The sequence below is a fragment of the Herpailurus yagouaroundi genome, unplaced genomic scaffold, assembly GCF_014898765.1.
Source record: "Herpailurus yagouaroundi ecotype Mexico unplaced genomic scaffold, PumYag 185, whole genome shotgun sequence".
Lineage (NCBI taxonomy): Eukaryota > Metazoa > Chordata > Mammalia > Carnivora > Felidae > Herpailurus > Herpailurus yagouaroundi.
In genome coordinates, this window is record NW_024412416.1 from 21013108 (window position 1) to 21039025 (window position 25918).

The 25918-nt window shown below is 38.9% G+C and overlaps 1 protein-coding gene across 5 annotated transcripts in view; it reads left to right on the forward strand.

Moving 5' to 3' along the window:
- Nucleotides 1–25918, forward strand: part of ENTREP2 (endosomal transmembrane epsin interactor 2) — a 469222-nt gene that overhangs the window by 412191 nt on the left and 31113 nt on the right. For 3 of the 5 annotated variants that reach the window (XM_040493830.1, XM_040493833.1, XM_040493834.1), the window contains one exon: nucleotides 1694–1780. The exons of the other annotated variants lie outside the window; for them this stretch is intronic. In XM_040493830.1, the coding sequence (XP_040349764.1) occupies nucleotides 1694–1780 (87 nt within the window). The remainder of the gene's footprint in view (nucleotides 1–1693; nucleotides 1781–25918) is intronic. 5 annotated transcript variants of the gene reach the window in all.

Sequence of the window (25918 nt, forward strand, 5' to 3'; positions counted from 1 at the left end):
CGCGAGATCGTGACCTGGCTGAAGTCGGACGCTTAACCGACTGGCCAATCAGGCGCCCCGGTGTCTCTAGTTCTGACAGACTCCTGGTGAAGTCAGTGTATCCCTTCCTTGCCAGCTGAGTAACATGTCAGTGAAGTTACCCTGCAGTTCCATTCTCCTGTGATGCAAGGAAGAAACTGCCATTTTGGTACACAGGGAAAAAATGATCCTCCACAAAATCAACAGTGACACGCAAGTGATGAATGACTCATGGGGATCTCCTAGGGAGTGAGGACACATCCCAGATCTCAGGGCCAGTGCCTATAACCAAGTCGTATCTGCAGATGTCTTCATTCAGGAAATCGCAATCTTAACAAGTTCTCCTTTGCAGATTTTTCTTGAAGGGTTATGACTGTCTTATTTTTCCATTGAAAATAATGCCTGAAATAAGGTCTGCTACATTTTCTGAATCCTGAATATTTCCCCATTCATCTAAATGAGGGGCATTTTCTTCCTTTCTTTTCTTCTTTCTTTCTTTCTTTCTTTCTTTCTTTCTTTCTTTCTTTCCTTCTTTTCCTTCCTTCCTTCCTTCCTTCTGGCTGTCAAGAGATTAAAATATTTTTTTATAGTTTCTGTATTTATTTTGAGAGAGACAGTGAGCATGAGTGGGGGAGGGGCAGAGAGAGAGAATCCCAAGCAGGCTCCACACTATCAGCATGGAGCCCAACGTGGGGCTTGAATTCAGAAACTGTGAGATCACGACCTGAACTGGTCACACTTAACTGACTAAGCCACCCAGGCACCCTGGCTATCAAGAGATTAACTTTAACCATAGAGCTTTCATTTATAAATACTTGTAATCAATTTTTTTTTGTACTTGCTAAGTAAGAGATTCCAAGACATTTTAAAGCAACTAAAAATTTAATTAGCATTAGAAAGTAATGCAAATGTGGGTCATTATTATAAGTGTTAAATACCTGGAAATGCTTCATAATGTTCATAGGTGAGTTCACAGCTACCTAAGAGTTGGCCTGTGGAGATATTGGTCTCTCCAAGGATGTCCCCATGGCGATGAGGCAGAGAGGAGGATGGAGAGAGCAGCAGGACAGGGAAGCAGCATAGATTTTGTTCAGCTGCCTGCAGGCATCCTTTGCAGACTTTAAACTGGGAGGGACAGGAAAAGGTACCCAGGAGGCTCTTGGAGGGACAGGAACTGGTGCCAAGGAGGCTCTCAGAGGGGGCACTGCAGATGGTGGGAGAGGACCCTGGGGAATTGGGAGGCCCCCAACAGTCTGAGGACAGGATGAAGGCTCTGCTGAGGGACAGGCAGAGGACAGATTCTGGGGACCTTGCTAGACACCATGGAAGATTTGGACGTGGAGGTGCAGGACAAGTGGAATCAAGGATGACTCTAGGATTTTAGCTCCACCAACAGCACAGATAGCATTTTGGTTAAGTGAGAATAAGGGACGTTGTAGAAAGGCAATTGGGCCTGTGTTCCTCTTATCCTCTCCACTCCCCCTATTCCTTCTCCCCCCACAGACTGTGTGGTGCCTTGGTAATGGGGTGCCTACTTGTTTCCTCTCTCCTCCCCACTGCCCTGCACCTGTTGAGACCTCACTGCCCTTCCCTGAGGATGTGGCCCTCTGTGTACTTACCGTGATGTAGGACTTTATGTGTCCAGAGCCCCTCATCGTCTGACCTCCCTCTTCAGCTGGACCCCCTCCAGATGGCTCCGCAGCCACTCTCCATGGAATATAACAAGAGAGGCACCAAGTGGATTAATATGGTGCCTACCCAGGTAAATGACTCAATCGGTTACTGGCCTTCATAATCAAAATGAATTCGATAAATAATGATGGAGTAACAATTTACTGCTTTGATCTGATCCCCATAGTCCAGGCCTCATGACTGTGTAGATTTATAGGGCCAACTAATTGATTCTTAAAAGATTTCCTTTTAAGCAGGCTCGAATCTAATTGGTCTTCAATTCCTAAGCAAAAGAGGTACATTAAGAGTACTTTCATGAGTTGAAAACACTCCACTGCTCTTGGTCTCCTTGGAGAATTGTTTTGTGGGAGGAGATGAACCACACTAATTGAAGCCAAATAAAGTTAACCAAAATGTGCCCGGCAGCACCGCATGAGAGGCCTTTTGTACACTTGGTCAGCATTGGTTTCTAGACCTTCACAATCAGGGTTATATGACAAGAGTGGTTCAACACAAGATTCTAAATGGCTTTCCAAGAAGTGCACAATGGAGTGTCTAAAGCTACTATGTTGTTAGTCTTTTTCTGTTCTTTTTTCTTTCTTTTATTTTTTTAATTTTTTTTTAAAAATGTTTTTATTTATTTTTGAAGGAGAGAGAGAGACAGAGCATGAACAGGGGAGGAGCAGAGAGAGAGGGAGACACAGAATCCAAAGCAGGCTCCAGGCTCCAAGCTGTCAGCACAGAGCCCAATGCTGGGCTCAAACTCACAAACCTGAGATCATGACCTGAGCCGAAGTCGGACGCTTAACCGACTGAGCCACCCAGGCACCCCTCCTGGTTCCTTTTACTAATTCCTTTTATTGGAGAATGGTATTTAGAAACCAAAGTCTGAGTGTTGAGAGGGCTTGTTGCTACCGAGGTGACATTGTTTCTAGCTCCTCTCATTGGACAGAGATAGGAAATCGAGTGTGTATACTAACCTGTGTGCACCCAACATACCTCCCCTTGCTTTTTGAATGCATGGCCCCATCTAATAGCCAAGACCTGGACCCAGTGTCTTTTTCTATTTTAAAATTTTCCTCCAGGGGCACCTGAGTGGCTCAGTCATTTGAACATCTGACTCTTGATTTCAACTGAGGTCATGATCTCACGGTTTTGTGAGACTGAGCCCCATGTTGGGCTCTGCACTGTCAGTGCAGAGCCTGCTTGGGATTCTCTCTCTCCCTCTCTCTCTGCCCCTCCTCCACTCAAAATAAATAAATAAACTTGGGCCACCTGGGTGGCTCAGTTGGTTAAGCGTCCGACTTCAGCTCAGGTCATTATCTCGCCGTTGGTGAGTTCAAGCCCTGCATCACACTCTGAGCCTGGAGCCTGCTTCAGATTCTGTGTCTCCCTCTCTCTACTCCCCTCCGCTGCTCACACTGTCTCTCTCTCAAAAATAAATAATAAACATTTAAAAAATTAAATAAATAAACTTAAAAAACTTTCACTTGCAAATCACTTTACATGAAAACACCTCATGGGGCATTGTTTCAAGCAATGACTGATTGAGTTGGAGTCCTTGAGACGTTTTGTAAGAACCTAATCACCCCCTCTGAGCCACCCCTCACGCTGCCTCCATAGGCATTGGGTCACATGACTTACAGAGCTCTTTCATGTGACTTGAGTGTTTGGGTGTCCATCACTGCCTCCAGCAGTGCCTTGTGGACTCTCCTTTCTTAAATGACACTGCTTGGGCAGTTTCTCTAACCTCTGGTCACTTTCAGCTTTTGACATTGAGTTTGGTCCCCTTCAAATCTTCACATACAGTTTAGTGCCCCCTTCTCCATGGTCCCTCTCGACTCTCTCCACCCTAGCAGCTGTGGAGCGAGACCGGCTCCGTCCCCTCCTTCTGGGGTCTGGTCTCTCTGGGGTATCGGCAGGTGAAGAGATGAGGGAAGTAGCCTTGTTCTTCTTCTTCTATCAGGGCTGGGCCTGCTCTGCCTGGCCTTGACGAGGCTGATTCCTCAGCTTTTGTGGTCGCCTCTGTGTACATGGTGGGGTTAGTTTCCCATGGCATCACCTGTCCTCTCCCTTATTCGGAGGGTCATCCATGCTTTTTCTCATCTTGACAGCAGTCCATGCCCCTAAATTCATCACCCCCCCCCCCATTGCTCTGTGGCTCTGTGGCTCAGGAGCCATGAGGATGCTAAGTTCCAATAGCCAGGATGTGACCCCAGAGTGGCTGTGTCCCTTCCTGGTGAGGAAGAATTTGCCAGCCTCTGGACGCTGGCTTAGCACCCTCATGTTACCAGTGGAATTGTTTTCAGAACTGGACATGGTGTCAGGAAGATGGCAAACTTCTACCACCACCAAATAGATTTGACAGACGCTCAGTCTTTGAACTTCAGCTCAGCCGGAAGCCCTGTGTCTGAGGAAGGCAGCTTTGCTCTGCATTGGCTTTCTTGTCCCAGCTTCACCTTGAGTAGCCAGTGACAAACCATCGGTTATCAGTGCTTTTCTTCTCAAAGCGTTTGTTGTGAAGTTATTATTGGTGGACAAAACATCTAAAACGGATCATTGCCAATAAAACTTCTCTTGCCTGGAAGGCTGGTTTAAATAATTTGTAATTCATTGGTTTTTCTTTTCCCCGTCAACTATTTTTACATTATCTTGGCATTTATTCAAGAAAATTTACAGCATTAGGACTGACTGAATGTAGTCTCCAGAATGTAGAGAGTTATGACAGTTCCCAAAATTATTCCAAGAGGAATTTTATACAGTAAATTTTAGGGCTTTTCCTCAATATTCCGTTGATTTAAAAAAGAACTTCACTGAATGTTTTTCATTGTAAAAGCAATACCTCACCATTGTGAGAGTTTTAAAAACTAGACAGATAGGTGATTGATAGATGATAGATAATACTACAATGGATACATTGTCTTCTAGACTTTATTCTGCACAACACTCATTTATATATGTAAATATTTTAACACATAGCAGGAGCTGTATTAATAGTATATTAGCAACTTGGCTTTTTTCAATTAATATATCACATAAATAGATAACAGATATGCTAGTTACTGATTATTGGTTATTTCTCTTTATCCCAGCCCCTCCATCCATTATCCACTCTCCCTCAGCCTTGCGTTGGCCCCTCAAGGATGACCCCCTATGTCCTTCAGACTCCGTTCCTCTGGCATCTGGTTGGGTTTGCCCAGTGAGAAGCACCAGCAAGATATTGGAAGGTGGGAAGAGAAGTCAGGACATCTATTTCCATCCTCCCCTGCTCAGAGAGAAATTGTGGGCTTTTACCTGTAGCCAGCCCCAGGTCTTGTGCAGGGGCTCCCTCTCTTGGCTTCACTTTTGCTGGGTCCAGCTAACATGGCTTCCTTCCTTCGTAGCCTGGGGTACTAACAGCTCCCTATTGTTGCTCATTGCTGGATGATGTGCCTTTCGTCATCAATTTAATCAACCCTGTCCACAGAGATTATTCATTAAATTTTCTCCAGTCAGTCTCAATACTTAGTACTCAAGTATGCCAGCTGTGTACTGCCAGGACCCAGACCGACAGAGATGGATGGATGCCTGCATAGATATGTGTGCAGGTGGACCTCATTCTTATAGTGCTGTAGAGGGTTCCACTGTATGGGCTCCTTACTGACATTTTTATTTACTAGGCAATGCTTAAGATACACAGAATGGTTTAGAAAATGATACAGTTAATTCCCATGTGGCAGTCATATGTATTAGAAAAGAAGGGACTCTCAGTTCAGTAAAAGCACCTCTCCACAATTACATCTTGTGTCCCCCATCCTTTTGTTCATCACAGTTTTTCTGCATGTATTTGTGTCCCTAAATGATGGTTTCAGTTTTTGCATGTTTTGAGATTCCCATACATGGTGTTTAATATATCTGTAGTCACCTTTAACTTATGTGGAATATGGTTTGTGGAAGTCATCTATGTCGGTGCGTAGAGTTCTATTTTGCTACTGTTCAGTCTTCTATTGTGTGGATATACCAATACTTATTTACCTTTCCTCTTGTTGAAGGAAATCTGGACTCTTTCCAAGATGTTTTCATTACAGACAGTATTACTCTACACACCCTTGAACATGCGTCCCTGGGCTCCTGTGTGAGCATTTCTCTAGGAAATGTTTCTAGGGGTGGCATTGCTGGCAGGCATCTTCCACTTTGCTAGGTATTGCTGAGTCATTCTCCAGAGTGGTTGTGCTAACGTGCACTCCCGCCAGTGCTCTTTCAGGATCCCCATTTCTCTATGTCCTTGCCAAGCCTTCTATTTTTGCCATCACGAAGAGGAACAGAGTATCTCATTAAGTATGTCATGTGCATTTTTCTGACCACAGAGAGGTGAAACATTCACATGCTAAGGACCATTGTGTTGCCTCATATGTGTTCATATCTTTTGTTGTTTTTATATTGGGTTGTCTTTTCATTTTTAAAAGTTTTTTAAATATCCTGAATACTGATCCTTTCTTATTTGTGTGTTTGTAAGTATGCATGTATTCTCATTCTATAGAGATAGGTAGGTAGGTAGGTAGGTAGACAGATTTTTTTTAACCTTTTTATGATGTCATTTGTCATGGAGAAGTTTTAACATTTCAATGTAGCTGAATTTATCAATCTTTTCCTTATGGATTGTGCCTTTTATGTCTTGTTTAGCAAATACACTTGATTCTCGCTATTCATAGTGCTGATGTTCTATAAAGTCATTGCAAACACTGAATGAGTGAATACCGAACCTTTGTTCCTAGAGGAAATATGGAGTTCCCATGAGCCTCTGGTCAAGACATTTTGATCAACCCATCAGTACAGATCCTTGTTTTATGTGTGTTTCTGTTTAAAGACATCTTATTTAATACATATTGTGGATTCACTAACATTGAACTCAAGGCTAACAGCACTATAACTCATGCCTGAATAAAGCTCATCCAGCACTCATATTTTCTCCATAAGGCACATCATCACAGCCTTCCCGCACTTTAGGAATACCAGACAGCACTTTAGCACCTTGCTTGGGGTACATTTTAAATAGCAAAATCACCAACATGAAGCAGAAAAAAAAAATGTGGCACTATTTAGGCCACAAAAAGAATACTTGTTTACAGTGTGAGAACTGAAACAAGAAGATGGAATGTCTCCTTGGTCAACTTCAGCTGAGAAATATGCATGGCAGGCAACTCAAATTTTGTGCATGTCCTCAAATGACCAGAAAAGCCCTGCAGATGATTTTTGGGGTTATAAATAAATTTTAGCAGTACATGAATTTGTAAATATGGATTTTTTTCCATGAGAATTGAGAATTCAATGAAATGAGAATTGACCGGGGCACCTGGGTGGCTCAGTCAGTTAAGTGTTTGTCTCTTGGTTTTAGCTCAGGTCATGATCTCAAGGTTCATGAGTTCAAGCTCAGAGCCTGCTTGGGATTCTTTCTCCCTCTCTCTCTGCCCCTCCTCCACTTTCACACTGTCACTCTCTCTCAAAATAAATAAATAAACTTTAAAAAATGAGTATTGACTACACTTTCCTTTCCCAAAGATATAACAATAATCTCTTACTTTTTCTTCTAATAGTTGTAGAGTTCTGTTTTTAAGATTTAGATTTTTTTAAATTCGCATTTGTGAATGGTTGTGAAATTAATGATGATTCTGTATGGATAAACAAATATCCTAGTACCATTTATTGCTCTATCCTTTTTCTACTGATTTGCCATATGTAAATTTTCTATATACACGTAGTTCTTTTTGTTAACTCTTCTGTTCCCTTAGTTTATTTTTCGGCATTTTATCACTCTGCTTTTATAATAGATCTTGATATCTTATGAGGGCATATCCTTTCACCCTGTTTTCTTTAATTTCCATTTAATATCTTTTAATGCAATAATGGATACAACAATAGAGTATTATGTAGATTATAATGCATAATAATAAACACCTGGGACTCACTAGAATGTCACCAATCCTTGGCATCTACCTGTGTGCTTCTCCAGCAAAGGGAACTACCATCTTGAATTTTGTGCTTTTTATTCCTTTGTTGATTTTTTATAATCACATAGGTACATATGCCTATATATAATACTGTTTATAGTTCTGTGCTTTGCTTTATAAGTGACATAATGTTGTATAAGCATTTACTACTTATTTATCCATGTTGTTGTGTATAGTTGTACTTCATTCATTTTCGTGGCTGTGGAACATTCTTTCTGTGAATGTCCATGTATTCCTCACTTCCCCTGTGGAATGACATTGGGTGGGTCTAGTTGTTTATTCTTAGTAACCATATTTGTCTGAATGAACACCTGTGCATATGTCTCATGGTACATATGGCAAGAGCTTCTGATGGCAACAGTCTCAGGAATATGATTGTTGCAAATATTCAACTTAAGAAGATGATGCCCAGTTATTTGCCAAAGTGATTTTAGCAATTTTTACTCCCATAAGAAATTTGTTTCCTCATCAGAAATTTGTTTACCATCAGAAATTTGAGTCCTTATCAATCCACATCTCCAGCATTTAGCATTTTTAAATATATTTTGTCAGTCTAGCAGTTGTAGGAAAGGTACTTTATGACCTCAATTTGGATTTCTCAGTTATTACTGAAATAGATAATCTTTTTAGATAGTTATCATTTATGTTTCCTCTTCTAAGAATTGAGTTTCATGTCTATTGCCTGTATTTTTATGGTTATTTGTCTCTAATTGATTTGTATGAGATTTGTTTTTTTGTTTCGCTATAGAAACCCATCCCTATTTTGAGGACATAAAGCTATTCTCATATATGTATTTTACTTAATTTTCCCTTTCACATTTATGTCCTTTATCCATATGGCAATGATTTTTGAGTATGATGTACGAATAGCCAATTATTTTAGCATTGGCTATTGAATCGTGCATTCTTTTCACAAAAATCTTTGCTTCATCTGTTATGCTTCATTTTAATATTTATTTGCATCTTTTTCTAGGCTTTCTACTCTGTTTAGTTAAACAAATCTTTTATTTTTCCTCTTTTGGTACCACACTGTCTTAGTGGCTATAGTTTCATGATAAGTCTTGATAGGTGGTAAGAATTTAGGCTTATAAACTTACCCCAAAGTGAAGCTGTTGTTTCCTCCCTTGAGTGTTAATATGTAGTCCTTACATTTGATATTTATCACTCCCTCTGCCCTGAGCCTTTCCCTGAATCCCAGGACCACTAGGGCATTATGGCTGGCACCCTGGGGCCACTGGTGTTAGTGCAGGGCTCTGTCTGGTTGGCTGGTGCTCAAGCTGTACCATAGGTTAAATCTTTGAAATCTTACTTCTGCCCTTAGCCATCAAAACTAAGCAAATCTGTTGAAACTTAAAAAAAAATGTTTATTTATTTTGAGGAGAGAAAGAGAGGAGTGGGAAGGGGAGGAGCAGAGAGAGAATCCTGAGCAGGCTCCACACTCAGCTTGGAGCCTGACGTGGGGTTCCATCTTACCACCGTGAGATCATGACTTGAGCCGATACCAAAAGCCAGACGATGAACCAACTGAGCCACCCGGGTGACCCTCTGTTGAAACTTTTAAAATAGTTTTTAAATATACCTGTTCATTTTTTTGTTTTTTCATAATTTATTTAACACAGGTTTGCTTCGTGAATTTCACAAGCCAATAGCATACTGGATAATGACTCTTAATAAACTAATAAAGTATCAGCATACTCCAATCAATGATAGAACTATTACTCCATGCAAGTGGAGATAAAAGAAATAAAGTCCAAATTTATTTCAGTTGTATCTGGATAAGAGTTGGTACTCATGACCTCCAGCTGAAAAAAATCTACCTGTCCATTCTAGATCATCTCTATTCATTATTCATCATTGTGCTTCCATTTGTTAATATTTTCTTAAACATTTTATACATAGCTATTCCATGTACTCCATGTCTAATAATCCTGGTATTTGAAGTCCTTTAGAATCTAAATCTGTAATTTATTCTTTCTATGCCTCCCACTGGTAGATGGCTCATACCCTCATATACAGGATGATTTCTGATTGAGAATTTCATCTTTCCTCTCTTGGAGGCCAGGAACTGCTGAGCACTTTAGTTTCTTTTGAATGTCTGAACTTCATTCTGAAGTCTCTATTCAACTGACACTTCTTACTGCTAGCCCAAGGAAACAAATCTCGATGTTGCTGTTAGCAGTTACTCTTAGGACAATCTTGTTTCTACACTTGCTCTCTGCTCACATTTTGTAGCTCCAGGTTTGGTTCACAAGTTGGTCCTTTAATTTGGAAGCAGGAGTGAAAATGAGGAGACCTTTGGAAATCGCCTCTGTTTTCTGCAAGGTCAGCAACGTATCAAGAACAATGCATTGTTCAGAATCTGTTCTGTAGCAGGAGGGACCATCTCAGGAAATCTTCCAGCAGTACTACCTGAAGTGGAAGTCTGCCATGGCGATTCTTGGTCTTATGCTCTGCTATCTAGATTTTATTGTCATCTTCTTAGTCTGCACACACATACACAGAACCTTGTTGTGATCTTTATTGGGATTCCATTAGATATATAAATTAATTTGCATAGAATTAACATATTACTGAAAGTGAGTCTTTTTTGTTTTGCTTTTTTTGTGATCAGACAGAATGTTTATTTTTTATATTAAATATAATTTATTGTCAGATTGGCTTCCGTACAACACCCAGTGCTCATCCCAACAAGTGCACTCCTCAATGCCCATCACCCACTTTCCCTCTCCCCCACAGCACCTCAACTCAAACAGTAGAACAGATCAATGAAACTAAGAGTTGATTTTTTGAAAAAAATAAACAAAATTGATAAACCTCTAGCCAGGCTTCTCAAAAAGAAAAGAGAGAGGACCCAAATAGATAAAATCATGAATGAAAATGGATTTATTACAACCAATCCCCCCAAAATACAAGCAATTATCAGGGAATACTATGAAAAATTATATGCCAACAAATTGGACAACCTGGAAGAAATGGACAAATTCCTAAACACCCACACATTACCAAAACTCAAATAGGAAGAAATAGAAAATTTGAACAGACCCATAAGTAGTGAAGAAATTGAATCAGTTACCAAAAATCTCCCAACAAATAAGAGTCCTGGACCAGATGACTTCCCTGAAGAATTCTGCCAGACATTTAAAGCAGAGTTAATACCTATCCTTCTCAAGCTGTATCTCGTTGTTTTTTAGTTATCAATATGCTATTTATCATTTACTCCTTTTTTCTATATTCTTGAGTATATTTTGTTGCTATTATGTCATATATTTTTTAAAAATCATACTTGCTGTTTGTTGCTGGTGTATGAGAATGCAGTTAATTTTGCACTTTGCTCTTCTATCCAGCAATATTTCTCAATAGTCTTATTTAATTTAAATATTTGAACATGTTCTTGGGTTTTATATGTAAATAATCATTTGGGAATAATGGAAATTTTTCTTCTTATTGTATACAGTTTACTTCTTTTTAATGACCCATTCTAATGGTTGAGATCTGCTACATGGTGTTGAATAGAAGTGATAATGCTAGCCATCCCCATCTCCTTCCTGATATTTGCTGTAGGTCTTCTTAATCTAAAGGAGCATTCATCTATTTCTAGTTTATTAGGAGCTTTTAAACTTGTGTTGAAATAAATAAAATAGCAACTGCTATTCTGCATCTATTGAGATTAAATATGATTTTCTCATTTGATGTGGTAAATTCCATTAATATATTATCTTATGTTAAAACATCCTTATAATACAGGAATAGGGTGCCTGGATTGCTCAGTTGATTGGGCATCCAACTCTTGATTTCAGCTCAGGTCATGATCCCAGGGTCATGGGATCACAGCATGGAATCAAGCCCCACTTTGGGCTCCACACTGAGCATGGAGTCAGCTTGAGATTCTCTCTCTCTCTCTCTCTCTCTCTCTCTCTCTCTCTCTTTCTCTCTCTCTCTCTTTCTCTGTCTGTCTTTCTCTCTCTCTCCCCCTCTGCCCCTCTCTCCCACTCATGTGGTCTCTTATTCTCTCTCTCCAAAATAAAAAATAATTTAAAAATACAGGAATATACCAAACTGGGTCATAATGCATTTTTTAATATGCCATTGGATTTAGGTTTCCAGTAATTTGCTTAGCGTTTTTGCCTTTATGTTCACAAGAACGAATTTTCCTCTCTCGTCCTTTTCATATCTAGATTTGTATTATTTGTTTTTTTAAATAGCCAATTATTCCAACATGGGTTATATAATGCACCATCATTATTACAAGGATCTGCATCTGTACTCTTCTGTTCCTTATCAGTGTCACATTATTCTGTGATCGTAGATGTATGGTACATTTTGATGTGTGCAAAGACCTTCTTTTTGTCCAAAGATTTCTTGACAACACTTGTTTATTTTTTCTTTAATATAAATATATGGTAATGTTTTGTTTGACATTGTTTTAGAGCTAAAGGCTAATTAGAATCACAGTGAGTTTTTAGAAATTCAGAATTTATAGGAAAAATATATGTTATAAAGGAAAATAAAGAAAGTTATATTTTATAAAATATATAGACTGTTAATAACTATATTTTCTGTAAGCCTCTTGGTAACCACAAAGAAAATACCTATAAAAGTTAAACAAAAGTCAAAGAGAAAGGATTCAAGACCTATCACTACAAAACAAACAAACAAACAAACTGGAACACAAAAGAAGACAGTGGTGAGAGAGGGAAAAAAGACCAGAGGCCTTCAAGACAAACAGAACACAGTTAACAAAATGGCAATAGTAAATCTTTCCCTATCAATAATTACTAAATAGACTAAATCCCCAGTTAAAAAAAAAAATACAGAATGGCTGGATGTACAAAAAAAAAAAAAAAAAAGCAGTATCTAACTGTAAGCTGCCTACAAGAAACTCACTTTAGATTCAAGAACACACATAGGCTAAAAGTGAAGGGATGCAAAAGGTATTCCATGCAAACGGTAACCAAAAGAAAGCAGTCTGGCTATACTTATATCAGACAAAGTAGACTTTAAGTCCAAAACTGTTTATAGACAATGAACGTCATCGGTAAAAAGTGAATTCAACGAAAGATAAAGCAGTTGTAAATATATATGCACTCAACATCAGAGCACCTATGTATATGAATTGATATTGACAGCTTTGAAAGGAGAAATCAGCAAAACAATAATAGCAGACTTCAATATGCTACTTTCAATAATAGAACATCCAGACAGAAAATCAATAAAGAAGAAGTGGACTTGAACAAAATAGACCTAACAGATACATACAGAGCTTTGCACCCAACAGTACAAGAATACATGGAACATTCTCCAGGATAGATTACAAGTTAGGTCATAAAACAAGTCTTAAGTCAAAACAAGTCTTAAGAAGATTGAAATCATACAAGGTATCTTTTCTGACCACAATAAAATGAAACTAGAAATCAATAACAGCAAGAAAACAGGAAAATTCATTTTATATATATATATATGTATATATATATATATATATAGAGAGAGAGAGAGAGAGAGAGAGAGACAGAGATACACATATGGTGCATGCAACACACACAAAGAGAGAAATTTATTTTTTACCTGATTATCCTTCCTTAAATTTCAGAAACATGGCAAAGAGTTTTCTTGATCTTAAAACTTGATAGAATTATAAGAAAATAATTAGTCTATAAATTACAATTATTTATATAGTTATGTAGGCAATTTACATCCACCAACTAAAAACTAAAAGCTATTGCTTCAGAGGGCAGAGAGCAGGCTTTGAATTGCCAAATAAGGTGCAGTTCTGCACCATTGTGGAGAGTGTAAATCTCCTCATGAGTCCTTGCTCAAAGTTAAAAGTGCCATTGAACAAACAGCATATATTGTATGAGAAGCAAACCTGTCCTCTCCTGGTAGCATTTGTGTTATTGATGGTGCCTGAGAGACTAAAGCAAGGCCAAAATTCACTTAAATTTGTAGGGATCCTAAGTAGAATGTTTGCATCTTGAAATTACAAGTTTTGCAGATTCCTCCATGAATCACTTACCTTCTCCATATGACAGCCTAATTTTAGCTCCTTTTCTAAGACCAGTATTCAAGCCAGCCACGAAAACCTCTGTCTGCAAGAACTGCTTTCTACAGAGACAAATTAAATGGCCTGGGATCTGTTCCAGGATGTAACTCGTCACTTGAGAAATTTTATGGAAAATAGAAGTCACAAATTTTACACACACACACACACACACAAAGATCATACTACCAACAAAAGTGTTTGTACAGATAGAGTCTTGCACATCCATTAATTTATTTTGGTGATGATGAATTTTTCTCTTTGTGTGGTTGGAAATTTGGAAATTAAGCATAACATTTCCTTCCAGTCTGAACTTTAAATTCAGAATAGAATAATGAAATATCCCATACATTATCAAACAAATGTTTACCAGTCATTTGTTTTGAATGAGATATTCTACTATAGAGAACAGCAGAAGACTCGTTCTCTGTTCATGATGCCCTCTCAAAATGAAGACGGAAATATACTGTCAGGAACTGTGCAGAGTCTGAGATTTTACTTGCTTTCAAGCTAACAAAGTAGCCTGTTAGAGTTAACTGTTACTTCTCTGGCAGAAGACATGAGACTCATGGTTCAGAGACAAAGGACTTTCTATTCATGGTGAAAGCAGTAGCCTGAGCTTCATGTTGGTTTGTGTGAGTTCCCTGTGCCCAAGTCTTCAGGGATGATACAAAGGATCCATCATGGATGCCTGCACATGCAGTGAGCTACATTAGGCAGAGAAGCACTGAGCCTGGGGAATTTGATGCATTTGTAATAAACCCATCCTTTGTCTAGGGGCAGTGTTACCTCCTTCCTCAAGCTTGCTTGTTGCAAACACAACCCTGGGAAATAGGCAGGGTAAAGAGCTGTCAAGGTTTATCTTCTTGGCATGCCCAGTAGGAACTTGCAGGCATGCTCAGGACCCAGAGCAGACTGGCTCTTCCAACACAGATCACATTACATGTCAGGTAACAGTCTGTGACCAGTGTCTAACATCACAGTGCAATAGAAAATATATGGTACAGGTTGTCCTGTGGGTTCAAAAGAGGAAAAATTTTCTGTGATATCAGCTGTTGGAGAAGAAGATACTGAAGGAAATGAGGTTCAACCTGGCCCTTGAAAACAGAATCACATTTGGATCCAAGAGACAAAGAAACATAAGAAAGAACTGTAATGAGAGAAGCCCTTTAAATACTCCTCCTGGGCAAGGTGGGTCAGAAGAGGAAGAGAGTGGTTGTGAAAATGGGGTAAGTTGTCCAGGGACATAGGTGTTAATGAAGGTCTGAGCTGGATAGGCACTGGATTTGGGAGGGGAGGGACAGATGGGAAGGACCTACGGAGGATACGTAAGTTCAAGCTGGTGACGTGAGAATGGTGTTGAGAGTTTTGAAATCTTCACATATTTGCTTTGTTCTCAGAGCAGAGCAGCCCAGTAATGAGTGTACCTTGTGCTTTAATGCAGGAGGTTCTAAGCTCTGGAAGTCACTGAGCTTGGCTGTCCCCACCTGGAACACAGAATGGGATGGCAACACGTGTAGTTTCTGGTCATACTCTCCATCACTCCCACCCAGCTTTTCTAACATCCTTTTTTTCCCAACATTTGAATCCCTTTCCTTCCATGAAAGACCCGCTGATATAGTTATCCCTGCATTGAGTAATTAGGAAGCTTCAATAGGATAATTCTGATAAAACCCAACTCCCAATTATAACACACTTACAATTACTATTGGCTGTGGTCTCATTGGCTATGGTATAGTTTTTATACCATGAGCCTTTCCTTACCTTTTGTCATTACACTTTGGCTGATAATGGGATCTCTTTCTTTATTCAAATTTTAAAAATGTTGAAAAAAAACTGGTCAAGGAGCTAATAGAAATGAATGTAAGATCATTTGGCCTCTGGACAATGGTATTTCAAACAACCAAAGGAATCAAACTCCTGGATTTGTAATGTTTTTTAATGCATAATTTATCATGGCTGTCACCTTCCTCTGTTAATCGTGTTATTAATATTCAGAATTTACTTGGATTGGAGAGAATTTTAAAAGAATACATCACATGTAAGTTTACCTAAGTATTTCCTCTTTGTTTTGTTTTATACATGATTTGTTATATACATGATTTCCTAGTTTTATTAGAGGAAGTATGCACAATGGCTGACAGCAAACTTAGTATCCACAGTGAAAGACGCACCCTGTTTTAACACTTGCCATTTTGAATGACCTTATAAAAATATTTTATAGAGCACAGCTTTCAGTACTTATAGAGGATTCTTGATAAAGCTTTCAAAGAGCAGAAGTAAAGGCATTACTTAAGCCAGAGAGAGAATTCCAAAGAAACACATAAACGTAATTCCAGGTGATGTACACTTATCTAAAAAAAAAAAGAAAAAAGAAAAAAAAGCCAAACATTTTAACAGCTGGAAGAAGAAGAAGAAGAAGAAGAAGAAGAAGAAGAAGAAGAAGAAGACGACGACGACGTCTTTCTGGTGTGTGTTTCAAATGAATATACGCCATGAGACATAAAGTGGCATTTGCCTCCTGATGCATATTCAAAAAAGGTTGTTATTTGTGGGTTTTTTTGTGTGTGAGTGGTTTTATTTGGTTGCAAATGAGAGTATATACAAAATTAGTGTTCTTTTTAAAAGGGCATTTATTTTAATGACAGTGGAATATGTGGTCAATAAAGTTGAAATTTTTAGATTGAGGACCAAATTCAGGTACTGTTTATATTTTTGGTTATGGTACATTAAGAGATGTCACTATATTGGTTCTAATTTTGAATTGCCCCCTGAGAGATAAAAAAATATATAATTAAGATTTATACATACTATCTGAGGTTATTCTCTGGTGTGTCTTTAAGGGAAGGATGGTAATTTCATCCAAGAATGCCCTCTTCTCCAGGGAGTCTGGAGCAACCTAATCCCCTGTGGTCTGGTAGGTCTGGAGATGGGAAAGAGTGAACCCCAGACCATCAGATACATCAAGGGCACCCACAGGTGAAGGCACATCTTGATTCTGTAGGGATGACACCTAGTCCACATCTTCAATCCTGACCTCCATCATGTGCTCCAGACCCGCCTTTCCAACTGATCACTAACGTCTCTGTGGGCAGGCTTCTGGTAGCTCAGCTTTTACATGTCCCAGACCACATTGGTTATTCTCCTTTGAAGATTGCTGCTTTCTCACAGGTCCCTGGCACAACTGCTGGCATCTCATGCTCCCACTCACAATGTATGCCTCAGAATCATCTCCTACCCATTCTTCTCCCACATTCCAGTCTGTCCCCAACCAATGGCCATGCCCTGTTGGTTTTAGCTTCAGAGTCACTCTCAGACTCCCGGTCTCCATGCTTCCTCCATGCCCTTTGGTTTCATTCCTCTGCAGCAGTGACAAAATGGTTACCCCCATGTTTCTAGTCTCTCATTTCAACACATATTTACTGAGCACCTGCTACATCCCAGTTTCTATGGTAGTAGGCCCTGCAAAAGGTGTTTCTCTCCATTGTTTGTGAAAATAGCTTACATTATCTTTTTCCCAACATCACACATCTTCAGAGGTATCTCATCACTTAGGACATAAAAAAACCCTCCTTAGCCTTTTTCCAACCACATCGTTGTGTGCTCTTTTCCACAACTGAGCTCCCATCCTGCTTCATCCTTAGTGGCTGCAGGAGCAGGGAGGACACTTGAGATGGCCATAGTAATGTTGCACAGAAGACTTAAGGCAGATGTCTAAGCCCTGCTACAGCCGCTGAGAAAACTGAAACAAAAAAAAAAAAAGCCACCAAGACCTTTTGGCCAAGACAGAATTACAGGAACTGGATTTAGTCTCCCACCTGAAACAATTCCCCATGCCGACTCCCCCCCCCCCCCCAAAAAAAAAATAGACAAAATATGAAGACATTGAACATCAGGCAATGAAGGACAGTGATCCCTGCGATATGGTCAGTAAATGTCCCAGCTTACAGCCTCAAAAGACTCCAGGTCACAGATCAGGGAAGGGGGACTCAGGAGGATCCCTACAGACTCCCTGAGTTGGGGACACAAAGCTGAAAGTCCTAGAGAGACTAAAGCCTAGGGACTAGAGTTCCCAGGACATGATAGTGGAGGGGAGAGAACTCTGGAGTCTTTAGAGGTTCCCTCTGGAGTATTCAGTTGGATAATGATTAGCCCATGCACGTAAAGAAACTATTGGAGTCTAGGGAAAGAACCATAGAAAAGGTTTAGAGAACAGTGTCTATTCTCAGATGTGCTCACACAGGTCTGAGAGTAGCACTTGTTCCCACATTATTCAGAGTAATCAGCACAGCTTTCCCTCAGGAGTGAGGAATAATTAGCCCTAGACTGAGCCCTGCTCATTTCTGCCTAACAAATCTGAAAAACGAGACTCAGTTCTCTGTCTTCACATTGTCATTGAACAGTTTAACCTTGGGGATTTGTTTAAACATGGTATGTTAACTCTGTCCCCTATACTATCATAATCACCCTCCTTTTTGGCTATTTTACAAGTCAGCTTTGAGAACAAATGAGTGGGAAAGGGATTGCAGAAAGACTTTGTGATCATAATGACTTACAGGAGAGTGGGGAACTTTCTTAAAGGATGAGATAGATAACACGTGGGTTCATGTGTAATGGGAATTACATTCTGGGAATGCTCCCAGAATAGAGTCATGTGGAACCATACCTCATGCATGTATGATGCATGTCAGGAAATGCAATACTTCCCACCTCCTCTTGAGGATTTGTCAATCCCTTGATTAGATCACTGAAACTAACCTCATTAGTGCCATGGTCTTTCAGGTGAAAGATCCAATTTTCCTGATAGATTTTTGAGTATGTACAGTATTTTGTACATTTTTGAATGAGTAAAATTGAATTTGAGGCCATATCCTTACAGGTAGACCTTGTTTTATTGTGCTTCATTTTACTGCACTTCTTAGATACTGTATTTTTTACAAATTGAAGGTTTGTTTGCATCAAGCAAGTCTACTGGCAACATTTTTCCCACAGCACTTGTTCACTTCATGTCTCTGTCACCTTTTGGCAATTCTCACAATATTTTGACTTTCATTATTATTATATTTTTTATGGTGAGCTGTGAGCAGTGATCTCTGATGTTTTACTGTTAAGATTGTTTTGAGGCACCATAAACCATGCCCATATATAAAATGGCAGACTGAATTGATAAATGTATGTGTTCTGACTGCTCCACTGACCAGCCATTCTCTGGTGTGTGCTATCTCTCTCTCTCTCTCTCTCTCTCTCTCTCTCTCTCTCTCTCTCTCTTGGTCTACCTGTTTCCGGAGACATAACAATATTGAAAGTAGGATAATTAATAACCTTACAACAGCCTCTAAGTGTTCAAGTGAAAGGAAGAGTTGAATGTCTCTCCCTTTAAACCAAAGGCTAGAAATGATTAGGCTTAGTGAAAAAGGCATGTTGAAAGCTGAGATAGGCTAAAAGCTAGAGCTCTGGTACCAGTCATCCAATTAGTGAATACAAAGAAAACGTTCTTGAAGAAAATTGGAAGTGCTACTCCAGTGAACTCATGAATGTTAAGAAAGAAAAACAGCCTTAATGCTGACGTGGAGAAAGTTTTAGTGGGCTGGATAGATGATCAAACAGCCACACATTCCTTTAAGCAAAAGCCTAATCCAGAGCAAGGCCCTCACTCTCTTCAGTTCTACAAGGACTGAGAGAGGTGAGGAAGCTGCGGACAGAAAGTTTGAAGCTAGAAGAGGTTGCTTCATGAGGTTTAGGGAAAGAAGCTGTCTCTATAGCATAAAAGTACGAGGTGAAGCAACAAGTGTGGATGTAGAAGTTGCACTAAGTTATTCAGAAGATCTAGGTAAGACCATTGATGAAGGTGGCTACATTCAATAGCAGATTTTCAATGGAGAAGAAACAGTTGCCTATAGGAAGAAGATGCCATTTAGGACTTTTATAGCTAGAGAGGAAAAGTCAATGCCTGGCCTCAAAGATTCAAAAGACAGATCGACTCTGATGAAGATGCACAATGAAAGTAATGTCGTTTTCATGCCTGATAATACAACATCTGTTTTGCAGCCTAACAATCAAGGAGTAATTTTCAACTTTCAAGTCTTCTTATGTAAGAAATACATTTCATTCAAGCCAAAACTGAAGTGAGAAATCACCTCACACCTGTAAGAATGGCTAAAATCAACAGCACAAGAAATGACAAGTGTTGGCAAGGATGTGAAGAAAAAGGAACCTTCTTGCACTTTTGGTGGGATTGCAACGTGGTGAGGCCACTCTGGAAAACAGTATGGAGGTTCCTCAAAAAATTAAAAGTAGAACTACCCTATGATCCAGTAATCACATTACTGGATATTTACCCCAAAATTACCATAACAGTAATCCAGGGGAGAGTGGTTAAGATGGTGGAGGAGTAAGGTGACCCTAAGCTTGCCTCATCCCTCAAACACAGCTAGATAAATATCAAATCATTCTTAACACCCAAGGAATTGATCTGAGGACTGAGAAAACAAGGCTGAACATCTACAAGTAGAAAAATGACCACTTCATGGAAGGTAGGAACTGTGGAAGTTGATTTGAAGGAGAAAAGAACTGTGGGTGCTGTGGAGGGGGGGAAACCCTGATCATTGCGAGAAGAGTGAGAGAGAAAGAGTGAAAAAAGAGTGAAAATGCAGAGGGTACTGCACAAGAAAACCCTTCCCAAAAACCATTGATGGGGAAAGGAGAGGGGCTGAATACTTCAAGTCTTTATACGCAACAGACTAAAGTTTTAGAGATCCATGCTGCTGCTGGGGTTGTGCCTGGTTGGCTTAGCAGTGCTCTGGTGGGGAAGGAGGGCAGAAACCCGGGAGCAGGAAGCATGGTTTAAAAATGCACTAACCAAGATGCAAGCCTGAATGATGCCAAGACAAGGAGGATGGACGAATCAGAGGAACAAATCAGTGATATAGAAGATAAAATTATAGAAAATAATGAAGCTGAAAAGAGGAGGAAAATAAAGGTATTATATCATGAATGTAGACTTAGGGAACTCAGTTACTCCTTAAGGCATAATAATATTCATATCATAGGAGTCTCAGAAGATGAAGAGAGAAAAAGAGGGGCAGAAGGTTTATTTCAGCAAATTATAGCTGAAAAATTCCCTAATCTGAGGAGGGAAACAGATGTGAAAATCCAAGAAGCACATGGGAGCAAGAGAACTCCCAATAAATTCAAAAAAAGCTGGCCATCACTAAGACATATCATATTCAAATTCACAAAATACACAGACAAGGAAAGAATCCTCAAAGCAGCAAGGGAAAAAGTCCTTAAACTACAAGGGAAGACAGATCAGGTTCACAGCAGATCTGTCCACAGAAACTTGGCAGGCCAGAAGGGAGTGGCATGATATATTCAGTGTGCTGAATGGGAAAATATGAAATATGCACCCAAGAATGCTTTATCCAGCAAGCCTGTCACTCAGAATAGAAGGAGAGATGAAGAGTTCCCCAGAGAATCAAAAACTAAAGAGTTTGTAACCACTAAGCCAGCCCTGCAAGAAATATTAAAGGGAACTCTTTGGGGAAAAGGGGAACAAAGCCAACAAAGACTAGAAAGGAATACAGAACATCACCAGAAACACTTACTTTAGAGGTAACACAATGGCACTAAATTCATATCTATCAATAATCACCCTGAATGTAAATGGGCTAAATGCTCCAATCAAAAGACATAGGGTATCAGAATGTATAAAAATAAAAACAAGACACATTTATATGCTGCCTACAAGATACTTATCTTATAAAGACCTAATGATACCTGCAGATTGAAAGTGAAGGAATGGAGAACCATCTATCATTCTAATGGATGTAAAAAAAAAAAAAAGCCAGAGTAGCCATACTTATATCCGGCAAACTGGATTTTAAACGAAAATCTGTAACAAGAGACAAAGAAGAGCATTATACCACAATTAAGGGGTCTGTCCATCAAGAAGACCTAACAGTTGTAAATATTTATGCCCCCACCTTGAGAGCACCCAAGTATATAAATCAATTAATAACAAACATAAACTCATTGATAATAATAGATAATTAATAATAGATAATAGTAGGAGACCTTAATACCCCACTTACAACAATGGGCATATCATCTAAGCAGAAAATCAACAAGGAAACAATGGCTTTGAATGACACACTGGACCAGTTGGACTTACCAGTTATATTCAGAACATGCCATCCTAAAGCAGCAGAATACACATTCTTTTCAAGTGCATATGGAACATTCTTTGGAATAGATCACATATTGGGTTATAAATCAGTCCTCAGCAAGTACAAAATGATGGAGATCATACCATGCATATTTGCAGACCACAACACTATGAAACTTGAAATCAACCACAAGAAAAAATTTGGAAATCCCACAAATACATGGAAGGTTAAAAACATCCTACTACAGAATGAATGGGTTAACCTGGAAATTAAAGAAGAAATTAGAAAATATATGGAAGCAAAGGAAAACTAAAACATGGAAGTCCAAGCCCTTTGGATGTAGCAAAGGCAGTCCAAGAGAGAAGTATATTGCAATACAGGCCTGTATCAAGAAGCAAGAATAGTCTCAAATACACAACCTAACTTTACACCTAAAGGAGCTAGAAAAGGAGCAGTATAAAAACCTGAATCTAGCATAAAGGAACTAATAAAAGCTAGAGCAGAAATAAACAAAAGAGAAACAAACAAAAACAGAACAGATCAATGAAACCAAGAGCTGATTCCTTGAAAAGATTAATAAAATTAATTGATAAACCCCTAGCCAGACTTGTCAGAAAGAAAAGAGAAAGAACTCAAATAAATAAAGTCATTAATCAGAGAGGAGAGATCACAACTAACACCACAGAAATACCAAAAATTATAAGAGATTATGAAAAAATATATGCCAATAAACTGCACAAGCTGGAAGAAATAGACAAATTCCTAGAAACATACAAACTACCAAAATTGACACAGGAAGAAATGGAAAGTTTGAATAGACCCATAACCAGAAAAGAAATTGAATAAGCAATCAAAAATTTCCCAACAAACAAAAGTCTCCAGATGGCTTCCCAGGGGAATTCTACAAGACATTTAAAGAAGAATTAATACCTGTTCTTCTCACACTGTCCTCCCCCCCCAAAAAAAAAATGGAAGGAAAACTCCCAAATTTCTTCTAGGAGACCACAATTACATTGACTCCAAAACCAGAAAAAGACCCCACTAAAAAGAATTATAGGCCAGTATCCCTGAACATGGATGCAAAAATTCTCAACAAGGTACCAGCAAATTTAATTCAACAGTATTAAAATAATTAGTCACCACAAGTGGTATTTATTCCTGGGCTTTATTGATGGTTCAATACTCACAAATCAATCAATGTGATATACCACATTGATAAAAGAAAGGCTAAGAACCACATGATTCTCTCAATAGATGCAGAAAAAGCATTTGACAAAATACAGCATCCTTTCTTGATAAAAATTCTTAAGTAGGGATAGATGGAATGAACCCCAACATCATAAAGGCCATATATGAAAGATCCACAACTAATATACCCAATTGGGAAAAAAATGAGAGCTTTTACTCAATGGTCAGGAACAAGACAGGGATGTCCACTCTCACCATTACTATTTAACATAGTACTGGAAGTCTTAGCCTCAGCAATAAGACAACAAAAAGAAATAAAAGACATCCAAACTGGGAAGGAAAAAGTCAAAATTTCACTATTCAAAGGTGACATGATACTCTATGTAGAAAACCCGAAAGACTCCACCAAAAAATTTGCTAGAACTAATACATGAATTCAGCAAACTCACAGGATATAAAATCAAGGTACAGAAATCTGTTGCATTTCTATACACCAATAATGAAGCATCAGAAAAAGAAATCAAGGAATCAATTCCATTTTACAATTATACCAAAAACCCTAAGATACCTAGGAATAAACCTAACCAAAGAGGTAAAAGATCTATACTCTGAAAACTATAGGACACTTATGAAAGAAAGTGAAGAGGACACAAAGAAATGGAAAAACATTCCATGCTTATGGATTGGAATAACAGATACTGTTAAAATGTCTATACCACCCAAAGCAATCTACACATTCAGTGCAATCCCTATAAAAATGCCACCAGCATTTAAAAAACAATCCTAAATTTTGCATTGAAGGACAAATGGCCCTGAATAGCCAAAGCAATCTTGACAAAGCAAAGCAAAGCTGGGGGCATCACAATTTCAGACTTCAAGCTGTGTTACAAAGCTATAGTCATCAAAACATTATGGTACTGGCACAAAAACATACATATATATCAATGGAACAGAATAGAAAACCCAGAAATCTTCACAATCTTGGATTAGACAGAAGTTCTTAAACTTGACACCAAAAGCATGATCCATAAAGTAAAATTGGTAAGCTGGATCTTGTGAACATGAAACTTACAAAACTTGTGTTCAGTGAAAACTTGTGTGAAGAGGATTAAAAGACAAACTATGGACTGGGAAAAAATGTTTGCAAACCACATATCTGACCAAAGAGCAGGATCTTAAATGCAAAAAGAACTCTCAAAACTCAATAAAAATGCATCCAGTGCAGTTGGGGAATGGACAAAAGGTATGAACAGACACTTTACCTAAGAGGGCATAGATATCCAATGAGCACACATAGGGTTGCCTGGGTGGCTCAGCTAGTTAAGCGTCTGACTCTTGTTTTCACTTAGCTCAGGTCATGATCTCATGGTTCATGAGTTTGTACCCCACATGGGTTCTGAGCTGACAGTGCAGAGCCCATGTGGGATTCTTTCTCCCTCTATCTCTCTGCCCCTCCCATGTTCGTTCTCTCTCTCTCTCTCTCTCTCTCTCTCTCTCTCTCTCTCAAAATAAATAAACTTAAAAAACTGAGCACATATGAAGATGTTTAGCAGCATTAGCCATCAAGGAAATACAAATTAAAACCATATTGGTATATCACTACACTCCCTATCAGAATGGCTAAAATAAAAATGGTGATACCAAGTGTGGGCAAGGAAACAGAGAAGCTGGATCATTCATACACTGCTGGTAGGAACGTAAAATGGTTCATCCACTGTGGAAAACAATTTGGCAGTTTCTCATAAAACTAAACATTCAATTACCATGTGACTCAACAACTGTACTCTTGGACATTTTTCCCAGAGAAATAAAAACCTATGGTCACACAAAGACCTGTACACAAATGTTAATGGCAACTTTATTTGTATAAGCCAACAAACTGAAAACAACCCAGATATTTCTCATCTGGTGCCTGATTGAGCAAACTGGGTACATCCAAGCCATGGAATACTGCTCAACAATAAAAAGGAATTAACTACAATACGTGCAACAGCGTGGATGAATCTTCAGGGGATTATGCTGAGTGAAAAAAGTAAGGTTACATGCTATATGATTCCACGTGTATATGGTTCTTGAAAGGACAAAATTATAAAAATTGAGACCAGATTAATGGTTGACAAGGGTTGAGCTGGAACAGGGGAAGGAGGTATGTTGGTCAATGAAAGGGCAACATGGGGCAGGGAGCCTTGTGATGATGGAAATGTTCTTCTTGACTGCATCCACATCAATCCTGGCTATGATATTTCACTATAGTTTTGTAAGATGCTACCATGGGGAAACTGAGTAAAGAGTATGCAGGATTTCTCTGTATTATTTCTTATATACCTGCATGTGATTCTACAATTAACCCAAGGTAAAAAGCTTAATTTAAAAACTTGGCGTTTTAGGGGTATCTGGGTGGCTTCCTCAGTTAAGTGTCTGACTTCGGCTCAGATCATGATCTCATGGTTCATGAGTTCGAGCCCCACGTAGGGTTCTGTGCTGGCAGCTCAGACCCTGGAGCCTGCTTCAGATTCTGTGTCTCTCCCTCTCTGCCCCTCCCCTCTTCGTGCTCTGTCTCTCTCTGTCTCTCAAAAATGAATAAACAGTAAAAAGGAAGAAAGAAAGGAAGGAAGAAAGCAAGCTTGGCATTTTATTAAATACTTAAAATTTTTGAGATACATTTTATAATTAATAAAGATTGCCCACCCACTTAAATGCTGGTGATTCCAAGATTTTCTTAGACAGTGACTGCCTAATCATGATCAAAATTGTGAAATATATCATTTAGTATCTAATAATTCGATCAGCATTGTAGAAGAATAAACAGATGTGTCTCTATTAAAGTCCAGTTTTGATTATGAAGCAAACAAAAA